The sequence below is a fragment of the Spermophilus citellus genome, assembly GCF_964194105.1.
Source record: "Spermophilus citellus genome assembly, chromosome: 9".
Lineage (NCBI taxonomy): Eukaryota > Metazoa > Chordata > Mammalia > Rodentia > Sciuridae > Spermophilus > Spermophilus citellus.
In genome coordinates, this window is record NC_138191.1 from 115,036,178 (window position 1) to 115,054,117 (window position 17,940).

General features: G+C 46.6%; 1 protein-coding gene across 1 annotated transcript in view; it reads left to right on the top strand.

The window, feature by feature from the left end:
• CSMD2 (CUB and Sushi multiple domains 2) overlaps positions 1-17,940 on the top strand; it is a gene marked incomplete at both ends in the record, with an annotated part of 546,906 nt that overhangs the window by 392,063 nt on the left and 136,903 nt on the right. Inside the window, 1 exon segment of the mRNA XM_081308594.1 lies at positions 17,011-17,213. Within this exon segment, the coding sequence (XP_081164720.1) occupies positions 17,011-17,213 (203 nt within the window).

Below are 17,940 nucleotides of genomic sequence, written 5' to 3' on the forward strand. Positions count from 1 at the left end.
TGCCAATAAATAAGGAAGTCGTGGTGGGCTCTTGAGAAGGGTTGGCTCACTAGGGTCCTTGGCAGTGCAGAGAGCCCATGAGAAAGCAACGATCAGGAGCCTGTTCCAGCCATTTAGGAATGAAGTACTGAGGATTTGGAAAAATGGTGAGCCAAGAAAAGGAGAAGAGTAGCCAGAAGAAGAACCCTGTTCTTGAGAATTTCAATAAAAACTGGCTCAAGGATTGCCTTGTTGCAAGAGAGGTAGACGTAGATTCACTGGGGGACACACGTCCTGAGACTCAATTTAATTAAAGTTAAAGAATGTATTAAGTATTTGCTGTGTGCAAGTTTTTGAGCTGCACCCTCAAATGAGGCCAGCAGTACTCCTAGGGACTTTGTACCACTAGGAGGATGAATTCAATAGACACTGTCATCCTGCACAGCTGGGATGCACTTCCAGAAGCACAGATGATCCATTCAGCCTCTGACTAGAAGCCTCCATGGCACCCCATGAAGCTTGGGTCACTCCACGAGCAAAACCTCGACATCTCATCCTGGCTTTGGGGCCACCATGACCTCAACCCTGTTCCCCACCACATGTCTTCAGCAATATTCTGGTGACACTAGAGTCTTAAAGGATGGCTAGGAGGTTTCCAGGTAGCCCAGGAGGAAGGCTAGTGGGAGGGGAAGGGCCCTCTCTGCAGAGGAAGCCTGGAGGAGCTAGAAATGGTTCCCGTGACTAGACGGTCACCTGTACTTGGTGGGTGGCCATAGCCACAGAGGAGATGGAGCTGGTGGAGCAGGTGCAGCCAGAGCTTGGAGGGTCATGGGCCTGGATGGCTTCTGGCAGCTTCCGGGTGGCCTGAACCTGGGAGCCTCGTGAGGAGGCCATTTCCAGGTGTGGTGATGCGAGGCAGTGGCAGCAGAGAGGGGGAGGAAGGGGCACATCCAGGGGACATTTAAGCAGCCACACCAGCTGAGCTCACTCTCCTTAGTAAATATGGAGATGGAGGTTTCTTCACTTTCCCCATGTTTTAGTGTGTAATAGACAATAGGTAACATACGCAGAATATCTGGGGGAACGGTGTTCCAAGCACCTGTCCACCTGCCACCAAGGTTCAGCCAGGCTCCTATTTTGTGCCTTCTGTCATTTTTTCTTCTTCCAACCCTTTCCTTCCTCTTTTTGGTTGAATCACTCAAAAGTACAGTGTAGGCATCATGTATTTGTCCAAAGATAAAGATGATCTCCAGGACAAAACCACGTGGGCCTTCCTAACGGGCCCCATGGCTTTCCTTGAGGAATCAAGGCTTAGGACCAGGGTTGGAGGAGAGCAGAGCAGATCTGGGGGCCGTGGACAACAGGGAAAGCACAGAAATAAATCAAGGGAAGTCTGGGCACAGGGGAGGGCATCTTCACTAATGGGAGTGACCAGCTGGGTGGGGGATGGGCAGGAGGCTGGGGTCAAAGCCAACAAGGACATACTGTCTCAGAGGGAAGCCTGGGGCTTGCTGAGTGTGCATGGGGACCCGAGGTGGGAAACAGGATGTGAACAGAGCACCGGTCCCCACTCGGGAAGGCTCCTGGGAGCCACAGCCAGTAAGTCAGGGGTCTGCACTGAGCACCCAGAGTGGAGATGGAGGTGCCAGACACACTTGCCTTCCTCCAGTGGGCACAGCGGGCACAGGAGCCCATCGACACTCTTGTGGGTACTCACTCCCTCTCCTTGGCACCTCCCTCTCTCTCCTCCTTCTCCTTCTTCCTCCCTCCCTGTCTCCCCTCATCTGCTCCCCTCCCTTTCCTCCCCCTCTCCTTGCCTCCCTCCTCCCTCCTCTCCTCTGTGTGTCCCTCACTCTCTTCTTCCTCCCTCCCCTCCCCCCTCACCCTCACCTCCCTTCAAGGAACAGCAGCAAAGTTAAGGGAACTAATAATCCCACAGACATGAAAAGACACTTTTTTTGTGTTTGAGTCCTTATTTAGTCAGTTTTTTAAACTGGGAATATATTTATAGAATTTTCTATATAAAAAAAATAGGCATGCATTTTTAAGACTTCAAAAAGTAAGAGTAAGGAAGGTGATGAAGTATGCATCCACAGTCCCCACGATCTTATCCTGTCATCCTGCTCTCCCATACACCCACGTGAGGAAACCGTCGATATCTGGATGTTCTGCTTTATTCTTTTAGACATTTTGCACACCAACAAATACATAAAGCTAATTCAGTAGGCATGGTTCCTAAAACAAGATCATCCCAACACATGACTCAGAGGCTTGCTGTTTGTTTTGCCACTTAATCCTACAGCACCATCTTACTATGTCAATATGTATAGATCTGCCTCATCCTGTCTGATGGCTACAGAGAATTCTATTATGGCCATCATTTATTTAACTACTCCTGTATTGACAAAGTGAATATTTTCAAGACTTTAACTCCAACAAACATCCTTAACATGAATCTCTGAAGAGCTGTCCAATCATTTCCTTATGGTATATTCTTAGAACGCCAATTTTGGTGCATGACCTCAAATTTCCTTCTAGATACTGCAGCAACTTACAAGTCCACCAAAGGTCTATGGGACCAGGCTTCCCACACAGCCTGGCTGCATGTTGTCTGTCCCTTGTGTCTTCACCAATCTGATGGACAAAAGGCTATTTAATGGATCCACCCAGTCACATCCTTCTTTGGGGTAGCTTGTCTAATTCATTTAGAGTGTTCATTTGGGCTCGTTTCTAAATACTTCATCATTTCAGTTTAGGTTTCCTTTAAACCCAAGAATATCTCAGGATTTTTTTTTAAGTTACTAAGTGGTTATGGTGATTATAACTGCTGTAGGATGGTGGTTAAATGGTCTCTTTAATTTTTTTTTTAACTTTCACTGCATTGAGGCTTTTTTTACGTTCTGAAACTTTCTGTTGTGTTTATCTTCTGTGGCTGCTTAAGAGCATGAGAGGAGAACACAGTTCTCTATTTCTCTCACATCAAATGTTATTATGATTGCTTTCAAATGAAATGGATTCTGCCTCTTTACGAGTTTTAGTTTTGACTCTCTTTGTTGGATGCTGATCTAATTTAATTGGCTTTGTTTTCCGCCTAGTGATTGAAAGTTCTCTATCCTGTCTTTATTCTGCTGGTGGTGGTCTGGTTTTATTTTTGTTTGTTTGCTTGCTTTTTATTTCGGTACTGGGGATTGATCTCAGGGGCACTTGCCTACTGAGCCACATCCCCAGTCCTTTTTTGTATTTTATTTAGAGACAGGGTCTCACTGAGTTGCTTAGCACCTCGCTTTTGCTGAGGCTGGCTTTGAACTCAAGATCCTCCTGCCTCAGCCTCCTGAGCTGCTGGGATTACAGGTGTGGGCCACCGCAGCAGGTGGTCTGGTGTTTTGCTAATTCGGTTCTAGAAGGTGACCATCCTGGCACATACTCCGCCCTTCATTCTGGAAACCTTGCTTTTGTTTTTATTTCATTTTGTTCACAACTGTCTTGACAATCTTCTTTTGTTTTTATCAAAATCGTCGTCTTGCTTCTCCCCGAGGATACTGTTTATGTTTGGTTTTACAATGTCACTTGTTTGATTATTCAGCTGGGTTCTTTATGTCCCGTGAGTTTTGTTCGTACAGCCTCAAGTCCCAGCTGAGAGCTGGACTCCCTGCCAGCCTGCCTGCATCTCCTTAGCCACGCAGCCACATCTGTGCCTTAGTCCTCCTGTCTGAAAAATGGTGATCAAAACAGTGCCAACCGCCCGGTCGCTATGGCGATTAAGTGAGCCCTTTAAAAGAGCAGCCAGCACCGGAAGCCGAGTAGCTAGTTGTTCATTTTACCCACCCATGGGCATCCCGTGTGCCCAGAAGACACAGGTGACAGGTGGTGGCTGCTGTGTTGTGGAGCAGGAGCAGGTGTGCCAGTCGAGGACATGTGGGATGGCCTTGGGACAGCAACAGGCCAGCCCCTGAGACTGTTCCCAGGGCTACCGACAGGAAAAGGCTTCCAGGAGGCTCTCGCCACGCTGTGCCCACCCAGACCAAGCCCTGGGAGTGACCTGAGGAATCCGTGGCCAGGTTCTCCCTAACAAGGTGGGCAAGGATAGTGCCTTCCAGGAGTACCCAAGAGGGACAGTGGGTGGCTGCAGGCTTTCCCTGGGAGTTGTCCCTTCCTGGGTGTGTTGGGTAAGAGCTGGGGGACGGGCAGACCTTCCATTCAGCCCACGGGGCATCTTTAGGTGTTGGCAGGTGCTCCTGCCTGAGTGCCAGGAACGGGACCAGTGGACCTACTAACTCCGTTCAGGCCTGGCGGCTCGCAGCAGGAGAGCTGAGCAGTGCCCCTGCATGCCTCTGCACCTGGGCATCAACTCCTAGCACACAGAAGGCTCGTCCTGTGGGCCTGGGGCTCTTCTCCATCTCCAGTGAAGGCGGGGTTGGAGTTTTCCTTCCTATGTCCATGAACCCGCTCAGGTGAAAATTGGAGGAGAAAGGGGAGGAAAGCCTTCAGCTCTGGATCTTCTCCTCCACCAGCCTTTCTCAGCTATCTACAGCGCACCAGGTTCTTACAGTGGCTGTGCCCCCATTGTGTGGATGAGGTCACCAAGGCCCAGAAACAACTACCTGAGTCTTGAACCTGCTCTGCGTCCCTGACTTTACTCTTTCCAGGTTGCCCTCCTGGCCTGGTCTAGTTCCGTAGCAGGTGTCCAATGCCTCTTCTGTGCCAGGGACTGTGCCATGCTGTGCCGCTGGACCCACAAAGAGAAGATGGGGTGAAGCGCTGTCTCCCAGGGGTTCCCGTCCCAGCACAGCAAGCAGGGACCCCCGAGACGGTGCAGTACTTGAAAGCCACACAGAAGTTCAGTAACTGAAGATAGAGGGCCATCTGGCTTGGAGGCTCAAGACGACCCTCCTGGAGAAGAAGCGAAGGCCTGAACATGGACGAAACAGGGCAGATTACTCCTTGGCTTGCTGGAGCCGCTCAGGGGCAGAGAAGGCTGCCAGGTGAAGAGGGGTCTCAGTGGCACCCTGAGAGCCAACATGAGAACTCTGAATAGACTTCCCGGTGTTACAAGGAGCCATGAGAACATTTCTAATACAGTCACAATGTTCTAGGTGAAAATTTGGAGTAACTATTCAGCACGGAATGAGGTGATTAAAAATAAGGGAGAAATTATCTTTCTCTTGAAGGTCTCAGTATTACTGAGAGAAATTTTATCATTTAGGAAAGGCAACAGAAAACCTTTTTCTCCTGGAACAAGAGTCTGAAATTCCCATTTGGACCTCACACAGCTGCTCAGGGCACTGTGACCTTTCCTCTTGTTCCCCCATCCTGAGGCTCTTGTCCTCATGGTTACCCAGATAGCTGCCACAGCTCCAGACATTATGTCTGTGTTCCCATTTAAAAGAAGAAGGAAAAAATAAAATAATAAAAGATAATGGAAGAGGAAAGGGCACTGAGCTTTCTGCTTTTGAGGGTTTGCATATTTACTTGAGTAAAACCACCATCCTTGGAAACATCTTGTTTATCTAATTTGTCAAAGCTTGCCACACCTGGCTGAGGAAAAGTGAGAGAAATCAATTTTGCTTTGCTTTTACAGTCTCAATAGTGGAGACAGATGAGAGGTTTGGAAATAAACTACAGATGAGCCAACCTGCAGATTCTTAACATAATGTGATAAATGCTAGAGTAGAATTACATACCAAACACAATAGAAGAGCATCTGGGAAGACGTTTCATAATTCTAGGTGGCAGTTGGGGGGTGGGGAGGTACAGAGAGGAGTTGCTATTTTAGCTATGCTTTAAAGAACCATGCGGAGTAGAGGGAAGGGATTCCAGGCACATGGAGAGGGGAAGGTGCAGATGCATTCCGCAGCATCTGGAACTCTCCTGGTCTGGGGTGACACAGTGATGTCTCTGCTTCAGGACGATGCACAGTGGCACTGCAGAGGATAAATTGGCTGGGAAATCAGAGACAGGCCTAGCACAACCTTCTAAGGATCCTGGTCACACTCAGAAGAACCAGGTTCTGTTTCTTGCACACAAATTCAATAGGGACAAAGATCTGGGGTGGCTGACTGTAGGGAGGAATACTTAGGAATACAGAAGAGATGGTCCTTTGCAGGTGCGTCCTCTGTGCAGAGATCTGGACCTGTGGAGGGTGGAGAATTTCTTGCTCTGGGGTGCTCTGATTTCTACTCCTAATGCCATAAAACTCACATTCCACTAATATCCTTATTTGTGGATTTTTAACTTCCTAATGATGAACACAGAGGGCAAGCTTCATTCTGAGATATTGGCCCCCAACAGCAGGATTGCCGAGAGGAGGGGCACAGTTTGGATGAACCAGATCCCTGTGCAAAAGAGCTTGTCTTCAAAACAGCTGGCCGTGCCTGCAGCCCAGAATCCCCTGCTGCAGTTTCCGATCCTTCAAGGGACAGCAACTCCCTGCTGGGTTGTCATTGCCTCCCTCCAGCCAGCAAGTGGGCACTGGCCCAGAGGAGGCCAGAAGGCACCGGAAGTGAAGCTTGCATTCACAGCTCTGGCAAGAAGTCCTGGCCACAGGTTCGGCAGCTTCCAGAAGGTTTCTTTTTGAGCAGCCACAGTGAGTTAAAGTTTAAACAGAGAGGGGCTGTGTTCTTGCACTGGGAGAGCTGCCCTCCCGAAGGAGCCCCACAGATGAGCACACGCGGCGGGGCCGGTCCTTTGTCAAGAGTTAAGGTTTCAACAAATCAGGAAACAGCCAACAGGAGTTGGGAAGGTGTTTTGCAGGAGAGGATGTGGATAGCTTGGTAGGTATAAATGTGGCTTTGAGAGTGCTGGTACTCTCTGGCGATTTCTTTTTTCACGGATCACCTCTAGAAAAAGAGACAAAAACTACCTCAAATTATCCAAGAACGATAATCCTGCCGGGCTGCCCTGGGTAATTGGACTGACCACAATACAACCATTTAACTGCCAGTTTACGATCCCAGAAATGAATTTCAACACCTCGTAGTAGGAGAACGAGCAGTTCAGCCAAAGAAATGGACGTGTCCTGTGGAGTAACACACTGGACCAGGGTAGCTCTCTCCCTTTCAAAAGACAGGTTAAAAAAATAATCAGTGAAACAAACTTAAAGGGTGCCATACAAAACATGCCATCCAAAGAAAAAGAACCATTTCCCTAAAGAAATAGGAAAACTGTTTCTTTCTGCAGAGATTTTACTACAGTGGACAGAAGAGAGTTCTGAGGGCTTTCTATGTAATAGTCTCATTCAAATATAAGGAATGGGACTGGGCACAGTGGCTGGGCACACCTGTAATCCCAGTGGCTTAGGAGACTGAGGCAGGGGGGGTTGTGAGTTCAAAACCAGCCTCACAACCTAGAGAGACTCTATATCAAAACAAACAAACAAAAAAAATAGAAAAAGCGCTGGGGATGTGACTCAGTAGTTAAGTACCACTGGATTTAATCCCTGCTACCAAAAGCAATAGGAATAGGAATAGGGAAGATGGGTAGAGATGGATGGTGAAATCGGGGAGAGAGCCCCAAAGGCAGAAGGGTGGTGATGGTGACACGTGAGGAATCCCAAGAGAGTAAATGTCCAGTAACAACTCAAATCCACATTAGCAGCTTGTGCCCTATAAGAAACCAAAGCATTGAAATAGATGACAAGCCAGAGGATCTAAGACTGCAGAGAGAAAGTAAAGGTGCAGAAGTCATGATAAAAAAAAAAAAAAAGTAGCTATGCACGGAAGATAGAGTGACAACACAACCCAGAGAGAATAAATGAAGAACATATAATAACCATTTCTCCTTACAGTTCTGGAGGTCACAATGTCCAAGAACAAGGCACAGGCAGATCTGGTGTCATTCCTCATAGGTGGGACCTTCTTGCTGTGTCCTCCCATGGTGAAGGGCCAATAAGCTTCCTAAAGTCTCTTTATAAGGGTACTAATCCTATTTATGAGGGCTCCACCCTCATGATGTAATCACTTCCTAAAGGTCCTGCCTCCTGACACCGTCCCCTTGAGAGTTAAGATTTCAACATAGGAATTTGGGGAGGACACAAACATTCAGACAGGCCTTCCTCCCACATCCCAGTGACTGAAATGTATTCCATAGCTGTGCCTTATTGTAAGGGAGGTCACACCTACGAGGAAGAGGACTCAGGAGTTGAACCCATGGCATTGTCGCTTCCACCAAGAGCACACATGTCAGTTCTGCTAAGTATAAACCTGCCTCTGTCTGGCCACCCCGCTGAGTGAGGTAGAAATGAATGAAGGGGCAGAAGCAGCCTCTGGAGCAGGCCAAGGTTAGAGAAGCTCAGGATGGAGGGTCCACAGATACAGGGCTGTGAGCAGAGACAGGCTCCAGCCTGGGGCCTGGATGAAGGATCATCAAAGAACCAAAGTGAGAGGGAACAAGAGTTCAAGACTCAGATCCAGAACAGATGATGTGGGGGCGGGGGGGGGGGGGGACATCCCAGAGAAGGGACCTGGAATGCTGACACACAGAAGTGGGAAGCCTCTTTTGCTACCGGTTAAACATCCATATTTCAAGGCATAGATAGGTTTAAAAAAAATCTGACAAATATTCAAAATGCAAAGCTGTGTCAAAGGAATAGAATGTGGACACAAATAAAAGGCAGGCATTAATAATATTGATTTTCTTTTTTTAAAAAAAAAAGATAAAATTCAAGGTAAAACCAAGAAGCATTAAAAGGGGCAGAGGGAATTCTTTCATGGGATAAAATACAGAGTCCACCCCAATAACATAAGGAAAAAGCATAAAGCACAATCTATCAGAGATTGACCATCATAGTCAGAGACTTTAGCACATCCCTGCAGTCTAGTAAAATAGTAAATAAATAGAACAAAAGTGGAATTAGTTTCAGGTGGTTTTACCATTTGTGAATGTTACTCATGTTAATCCAATGCTGTACCCATAATTCCATTTATGGAACCCTCTTAAATAATGATACTGTCCTTTTACAAAGGGGAAACTAAGGCTCTGCAAAGTTGCCCAATCAGGTCTTTAACTCCATAGCCGGGGGGATTTTCTTTTTTTTTTGGGGGGGGGGATGCATTTCTTCCAAGGACAGAGGCACCTCCCTGTCATCAAATTCCTGACACATAACGGCAAGCTCTAATGACAGGCAACCTCAGAGGCCCCAACCACAGGATGACCATGAAGAGAGGATAGTAAGGTCCAAGGTCACCTTTCACAGTAGAGGAAAGCACAAGGCCACAGCCTAAGTCACCACTCTCAACGGATACCCACTTTTTTCAGTGATCTGAAGCCTAGTTTTGTTTTTTGACTTTCAAAAATAACCCAGGAATCGCTTTCTTTTGAGCACCAGCTGGTCCTGGGAGCAGAGCACCACTGACACCACTCTAGACACCGGCTTTGGGCTTCGGGTTGTCTTCTCAGTGCTTGCTCTTTGGATAGCACGATGCCTTAATTATTATTGTCTGTTATTATGATCATGGTTTAATTGTTGGTTTGCATTTGTGTGGCTCAGAGGGGGACATTTTCTCGAACAAATATTATTTTCTTATTGTCATCTCCAGTGTCACTGAGGATAATTTAAACTGCATTCTCATTTGGGGGCAGGAGTGATTTCTGACCCCCCTCCCTCCTGCAGCAGCTGTTCATTCACATGCCATTTTCCCCTAACATAAAGATCCGCTAAAGGCAGCTGAATACAACAGACATGAGTATGTCAATATGTAAATCAATGGAAGTGTAACTGATGTGACTCTGCAATCTGTATACGGGGTAAAAATGGGAGTTCATAACCCACTTGAATCAAAGTGTGAAATATGATATATCAAGAAGTATGTAATGTTTTGAACAACCAATAAAAAAAAGAAAAAAAAAAAGATCCGCTGACACGGATCTGTGTAGGGTCTGTTGGGTTCACACCAGTGGTGACAGTTGCCTGGGAGCACCCCAAGCACTTCCATATTCTGGGGCTCCAGTCAAAAGGCAAATGAAATCCACATATTGAGATGCCATAGGTGTTTTTTTCTTTCTCATTTTTGAATGGCTTTCCAATGTGCAACAGATACAAATGAGATGCTAAAATGCAAATCCAAAAGGCCCTATGTGTTCACGTTTCCTTCAGACTGAAAGAACCTAGGAGCTGAATCTGGGAGCGAGCTTTGCCTGGGCACAGCACTTGAGAGGGGCACGCTCCAGCAGTGAGAACCCAGGACTCTCCTAGCTTCTCAGATTTGGGCTCCTGTATGGCACCTCTCCCTGGTGTTGAACCTCACCAGCCTCACCATCAAGGCATGGTGGAGTCTCAGTGGCGGCAGGTAGGAGGAGGCAAGGCATAAGAGCCAGAGGGAGCATTTTCAGCAGGGACCCGCTCTTAGGGGACTGTGGTAGGACATGGGACTCTGGAATTGTCATAAGGAAATCTGCCGTATTCCTAACTGCATCTGCAGTGGCTGCTAAGCTATGTGCACCTGGTCCCTGCCATTTGTTGATTGTGCAAAATCATTACCTACTGAATGGGCCTGGGAAACCTCCAGGCCACATTTAAGGGGTAAGACCACCGTGGCCTAACCCCCAGTTTCTCCTGAGTTTCCTCTCAGCAGTGAGCTGGCCCAGGTCTGTGGGCTGGATAGAGCCGACCTCTGGGGTAGTGACAGAGCACCAGAGATACCCTTGTAAGACCCAAGGAACTGGACATGGGAGCGCAGAGAGATGCCAGACCCTCCAGAGACTCAGAAAGCACTTTCCTTAGGATGGAGGGGTTGTTCATGCCACTGTCTCTGGCCAAGTGGCACCCAGTTGGCAAGGACAGTGGGTTGAGTTAGGCTGAACTGTGGAGTCTCTGACAGCTGTGAGCCATTCATTCGTTTGCCAATTCAATCAGACCATATTCACCAAGTGGTTCGTGTGGCCAGGCTCGAGGCTCAGTATCAGAGACAAGGCGATGAGTGAGACACAGGCCCAACAGTGAAGGGAGGCATCAAGACAGGGACGTCAGTAGGTGGCTCTTTTCTCTTACACAGATGATATAAATCCCTAGGTGTAGGCCCACCCTAACCCGGTTGACCTCATGGTCTTAGCTTAATGACATCTATGATCCTCTTTCCAAATAAGGTCAAATTCCCAGGTACATGGGATTGGGACTTGAGTGTATCTTTCTGGAGAAGCACCCCTCAACCTCACTACTTGTGTTATGGGATAGGTTGGGGGGTGGGGGTCAGTAAGAGCCTTCCAGACAGGAAGTCCCCAAAGCAAGAAAACCAGGAAACAGAGAAGAGCGAGGGGCAGGAGAAGGCAACAGGGGCCACCATGAGGGACTTCCTAGGTGCCATCTTCCTCTATTCTGTAGGGAAAGAAGAGTGATGGATCAGAGGCGTGGTACAGAAGTCACTGTGCCCTGGTTGGGGGGGGGGGGTGCGGGAGGCAGCTGTGTCCAGCAGGCCAGCTGGACTGCTCTTTTTATGTCGGGTATGAGCCGCACTCTCTCTTGCCATCTTCCTCTCTCTCAATTTCTTTGAGTGCTGCTTTCTTCCTTCAAAACTGCTTCAAAGACACCCTCTCCTCCAAGCTTTCCTTCCCTCCCTGAATTAGAAGAAGATGTTGTAAAGGCAAAGCCTTCAGACCTGGTGGACGTGGTTGTGGCAGTGGTTCTGGCTCCTTCTTGCTGTCTGATGGCTGGCAGGTGGCCTGTGTCAAGCCCTCAGAACTTCATAGCCCCCTTGGAAAGATGGCACAAACAGACTCTAAATTGCAGGCTTTTCACGAGGACATGAGGCAATACACACAGAACAGCTGGCGCAGAGGTGGTCCCCCCATTGTCTAGCTCTCTCTTTCCTCCAGTTGTTTTGACAGCACCCTGTGGTATCCCACTCTGCAGCACCTAGGACATAGATTACTGTGTGTTCCGCGTCCCCTTAAAGAAGCACAGCAGCCTCCAGCTTCGCGCACCCCAGTGGCTCAATGCTAAACCAGATGCACAATATACGTCATCCATCTTCCCAGGGAAATGACCTGTTTTGTGTTGATGATACACACACACACACACACACACACGCAAGTCATCAATAGGAAGGGGTACCTTGTCACCTCTTCTCTCCCCTTCACTGCTTCCCACTTGGGGACACAGCACAGGCAGGGTCCTCAGACCATTCGCAATATTTCAAAACCCAAAAGAAGGCCCAGGGTTCACTGGCTGGGGAGGTGCTCAGACAAATCCAAATGTCTGCTTGGGCCTGGAATTGCTTCTATTGATCAGAAACTCTAATTAGTATTTATGCACTTTGATGTCCATAAGATGAGGAAAGTTTTCAATAGGAGTCTGAATAAATGTGGCCAGTGTGGCAAACCCAGTCTTCCCTGGCTATCATCAAGGGTTTGTAACCAGGCCCCTAGCTAATTCTCCTGCATCTACTCAGGCCCTTCTGTCAATCTATTCTCGTCCTTGGAGCCAGAGCCATCCTGAAATACAAATCAGACCTCATCAAGCCTTAGCTTAGAATCCTTCAGTGACTCCCCTTAGCCCAGAGAATAAAGTCAAACTTCTTCCCCAACCCAAGTCCCAGCAGGCCCGGCCTCTGCCTGCTGCTCTTGGCCCCCCTACTGCCCCCATGGCCTGTTTGTTGCTCAGATGCCCTGGGGCTGCTTCCCTTCTGGGGCCTTTGCAGTGCTGCCCTTTATACAGAAAAAGCTGCCTCCCACCTCTGACCCTGCCTGCTCTGCCTAGGGCCGGCTCCCTTTAAGCCTGTCACCTTGCTTAAACTTCACCTTCTTGGAGAAGTCTTCTCAGGCTGCTGTTTCTTAAACGGTTCCTCTGTCTCAGCACCCCTCCATTCCCCTCACCATGGCTGCCACAGCTGTTAATATTTTAATGGATTTGTGCATGCAGGGGTAGCACCCAATTCTAGGAACTTCTGCAATATGGCACCCAGGGTTGGGAACTTGACCCCCAGTCCTTTTAGTTGCCAAGGTACAGTTCTCCCAGCTCCCTCCTCTCCCCTCCTCTTGGTCTCATCAATACCAATAAGACTATGTCTGATTAATAGATTAACTGTGCTGAATGCAGTGATCTGGCATTTAAAATTCATGGTCTTGCATCGTTGTATATGATCCACGTGGAAGCAGTTCATTTCTGACAGCTCCTTTGCAGCCCATGCTCCACTTTCAACCACTGTATCTTCCTCCTGGGGGTATAAGAAGCCCCAAGACCAACCTGGATGATCATTAGGTCATGTTCATTCCACTTACTCTTTAACGAGCCCTTGACCTTGGGCAAGTTACTCAGCCTCTCTGAGCCTCAGGATTCTCATTTGTAAAGATGGTACTGATGATACCAACAAAAGAAGCTCAGGCAGACTCGATGAGATCATGGGGAAGGACCTTATACACTGTAGTTGTTAGAGAAACATACTTTCTTTCATTTCTACTCAGTCTCCATATCCTCGCTTTCCTCTGCTTCCTGTCAGACTGGACCTCCTGGGAGTTCCTGTATTCATTCATCCATTCACTCCCTCGCTGTTCAATTATTCACCCTCAGGGACTCGGGACATCCTCTGGAACGGCTTCTGGCTAACAGAGGATGAAGCCCAAACTCACGTGGCTCTTTCTGAGACTCATTCGTTTCCCCGCTCCACCCAGCCTGTTCCCTCTGACATCCTGAGGCCACTTGGACCCAAGCATGGAGCTACCTCTTCCCAGGCACCTTGACCTCCTCTCTGCCTCCATTCTTGTCTCATTTTATTAAATCCCAACACTCCCCCTTTTATGCCACCCAAACTTCAAGTTTTATTTCCTCCTCCCTTCCGTGACAAGTGCAGCCCACATCAGCCTCTCCTTTCTGAGAGCAGGTGCATAGGCCTGCAGCACAGAGTCCATTCTTGGGGTTGGCTGCTGATTCCACAGGGTACTTACTGAGTAATAGGGAGAATGCAGAGAAGGAAGGGGACAGCAGGGCACCGCAGTGAGTGTGTTTCCCCACTTTTCAATCCAAGGTGGGGCCTCAGCCTCATGTAGCTCCTGTTATTGAGGAACCTCCATCTACAGCTAAGAAGGGTCCACCAGGGAAATCCCAGGGATTCCCTTGAATCTTGTTAGGACCAACTGGTGAATGAAAATAAGACACACACACACAAAATAAATAAATAAATAAATAAATAAATAGAAAATGTAACTAAAAATTAAATCTCATTCAATGGAATCCCAAACCATAAACTTGTAGACAGCCAAAGAATGAATTTAACAAAAAAAAAATGTGCTAAGAAGACAATTATAACAAAGAAAACCATAAAACTTTGCCAAGGATATTTACAGTGCTCCTGACTGGGGGAAAATTAGTAACCACAGTATCAATTCTTTCCCATATTAATTAATAAATATGTGCAATTCCAATCAAAGTTTCAATAAGATTTTTTTCTCAACTTGCTAAGAGTAAAATTTATCTGATAGAGTAAATTTGGGAAATAAGCTAAGACATTTTGGGGAAAGTAGATAAAGGGGAATTTTCCCTGTAAGCATATCAAAATAACCAGGCATGGTGGTACGCCCTCATAATCCCAGCAGCTCAGGAGGCTGAGACAGAAGGATCACAAGTTCAAAGTCACCTCAGCCTCAGCTAAGCAATGCAGTGAGACCCCATTCTAAATAAAATACAAAATAGGGCTGGGGGTGTGGCTCAGTGATCGAGTGCTCCTGAATTCAATCCCCGGTACCCCCGCTCCAAAAAAAGAATATCAAAATATGAGGATATGAAAAGTACAGTGAGCTGTGACCCCAGTACCACCAGTGTAGGCTATGTGGTGCACTAGAACTCAGCAGAGACCCAGAACAGACCCATGACCAAGGGGACATTTCAAACCTGGATAGTTGAGGTCTTCATGCCATAGGTACTCATGAACCCTGTCCCAGTGGTCTGGAATGTCCTAAGTATGAAGCTGCAAACTTAAACAAGACCCACACTGATGAAAATCACTCTCGAGCTGGGGAAAGAGATTGTGCACACAGAAATAAACTACATTTACACTGAGTTTCTTCCTAAGGAGGAAGTGAACTGGATGTTTTAATAGACAATATGTGAAGGAGGCTACTTTAGATAGGTGTCCGGATAAGTGAATGTCCAATTGAGAAAATAATGAAACTATGCAAATTCTGTAAAAACAGTAAGGTTTTGGTTTTTAATTATTTTGGAAATGAAAGAAGGTTTGCCCAGGTTTAATATAGCATCCCTGTATCTTTAAAAGATTAACATATTTTATAATATAAAATAAATAATGTCTACACAAAATGAATACCATAAACACAACTTAGAGGTAAAAAAGGAACCAGACATAAACTATTTGTATTGAAATACATATCATATAAAAGAAGAATCAAAATATGTAAATATAACAAAATTCATAGTGCATAAATAGAATTTTAAAAGACCAATAACACAATTAAGATGGATAAAGGATAGGAAGAGATAAAAATGCCCCAATAAATATGTGCAAAGATTTCCCATGTTAGGTGAGATTCTAAATTATCTAAATTTAAAATACCAGTGAAATACCATTTTGGTTTGGCAGCTGGGAGTATTTTAATATAGAAGATATTTGCAACATCATAATATTTGATATTTGAAAAGTGGAGTTTAAAGAGAATATAAAATTAATACTATTTAGTGGGAATATAAATTTACAACCACTTGAAAGGATAATTTAGCAATTTAGCAGAATCTATCAAAAAAAGTTAAATAGATACATTTCCACACCCCCCAAAAAAAATCTATTTCTAGAACTCAACCAAAACATTAACATAAATGTGCAAAGTTGCATAAAGATGAAAAAGTTCCCTGCAGTTTTATGGGAAATAGTGAAATATAATGTTAATTTCTATAGAAAAAAAGGGATGGATATATATATATATATATATATATATATATATATATATATATATATATATATATTAAGTGAAGAAAGAAAATTTTTTAAAAATTATTTAAGATATGGTCCCATGTGGGGGAAACAATATGTATAGAAGCACATTGAGAAACTTCCGGAAGGATATGCATCAAACCTGCTATTATGTGGAAAACTCTGCAAAAGAGATTGGTTGTGTGAGAAAGAGACTTCAGAAATTCAATGTACCCATGTATTGATTGCTTTTTACTGACTTAGGCATGTCTCATTTTTATCATTTAAAAAGATGTTTTTTTTAAAGGGAGCCTTAACTGGGTTGGATCCCTGAACAGGAAAAGAATATTAGAGGAGACACTGGTGACATCCACAGCAACTCTGGAGCTTAGTTCATGGCAGCATACCTGTGTAGGTTTCTTAGTTGTGGCAAATGTACTATAGAAACGTATGATGTCCCCACTGGAAGACCTGGGTGAAGGGTCTGTGGGAATTCTCTGTGTAATCTCTGCACTTTTCTGTAAGTCTAAAATTATTCCAGAATTTTAAAAGAAATCTACTAACAGAGTCACATAAGCTTGGAGCCAAGGTATCTTTGGCTGCCAGAACCATTTTGTCTGGGAAGAATTCTGGTTCCTACCAAGCTTCATTGCTCTGCAAGTTCTGAGCATGACTTGCAGGGCCCCATACCTGGGGGGGCCCCTGTCTAGCCTGCTGAGGTTTGCAGGGATTATCTAAACCAAGCCTGTCTGTAGCTGATATCCCTAGAGTTCTGCTCTGAGAAACCTAGACAGAGGTTCACCCCTGCTCCTGCTGCAGGTGGGCCAGCTTCTCAGAGACCCCACATTGCCCCCTGTCCCCTACCTTTTTTTAAAAACCTGTGTCCTTTTCCAACCCAGACCCCTCCCCAATCTAGAATTGACTCAGGTCTGGGGGCTTCGTAGGATAGAAGAGAGGGGTAGGGTCTGACCATAGCAATGTAGAGTTCATAATAAATGAGATGCATAAAGTCTGAACCCCCTCACTCCTGTCCCCATTGCTAGTGGTTCCAGTGAGAGGATACTGCAGATGCTGCCTCCCCCTTCCTCCAAGTCTTCCTAGGCTTAGGACCTGCCCTGCCCAGAAGTCCCTGGAAAGAAAGAGTCCAGCCCGGCGTGACCACCTGCCTCTTCTCTCCATCCAGGCTCCACTTCCTGGTGTTTGATACAGAGGAGGTCCATGATGTGCTGCGCATCTGGGACGGGCCTGTGGAGAGCGGGGTTCTGTTGAAGGAGCTGAGCGGCTCAGTCCTGCCCAAGGACCTGCACAGCACCTTCAACTCGGTCGTTCTGCAGTTCAGCACGGACTTCTTCACCAGCAAGCAAGGCTTTGCCATTCAGTTCTCAGGTCTGTGCTCACCCTCTCCCAGCCCCTCTCCATGTGTCCAGCCACGCCACACCAACCTCCTCTATCCCTGCTTCCCTCCATCGCTCCTTCTATGAAAAGAGATTTCTTGAGCATCTGCTGTGTCCCTAACTTATAACTTGTTCAAATAGCCTTGCTGAACTTATTCGGGTAGGGAAAGCAGGCAGGTTGATAGATACTTGCATACAAATTGATCAGCTGTGGATGGAGACATGGACCATTGCCGTAACCTTGGAACATCAAGGAAGGTGTTCTAGAAAAGGTGGTATCCAAACTCAGACCCCCAAAAGTTGGTAGAAGTAACTCAAGAGAGTGTTCAAGGACAGAGTGGTTCTCTATGAAATGGAAGGTGCCACTGAGTCGGACTCAGACCCCTATTATGTGAAAAGGAGAAAATTGGTGCAAAGAACCTATGAATGATGCAGGAGCAGGACCATGGAGTCCAGAAGCAGAGGGTGGTCCCTTGGGGCTGAAAGGCCAGGCACATGGAGGAACGGTACAACATGCCACATGCTCTGGCTCTTCATTTAGGGCAGGTCAGGGTGAGGACTGGAAGCCAAACACAAGTAATCTAAATTCAATTAATTAGGTACCACAGTAGCCAGTTATGGAGGAGTGTGACAAAGCGCTGCCCAAAGCAGGCAATTCTCAAACATCCAAGTCCTGACACTGGATAGCTCCTGTGGCGTGCCTGCCTCTCCTCAAACGC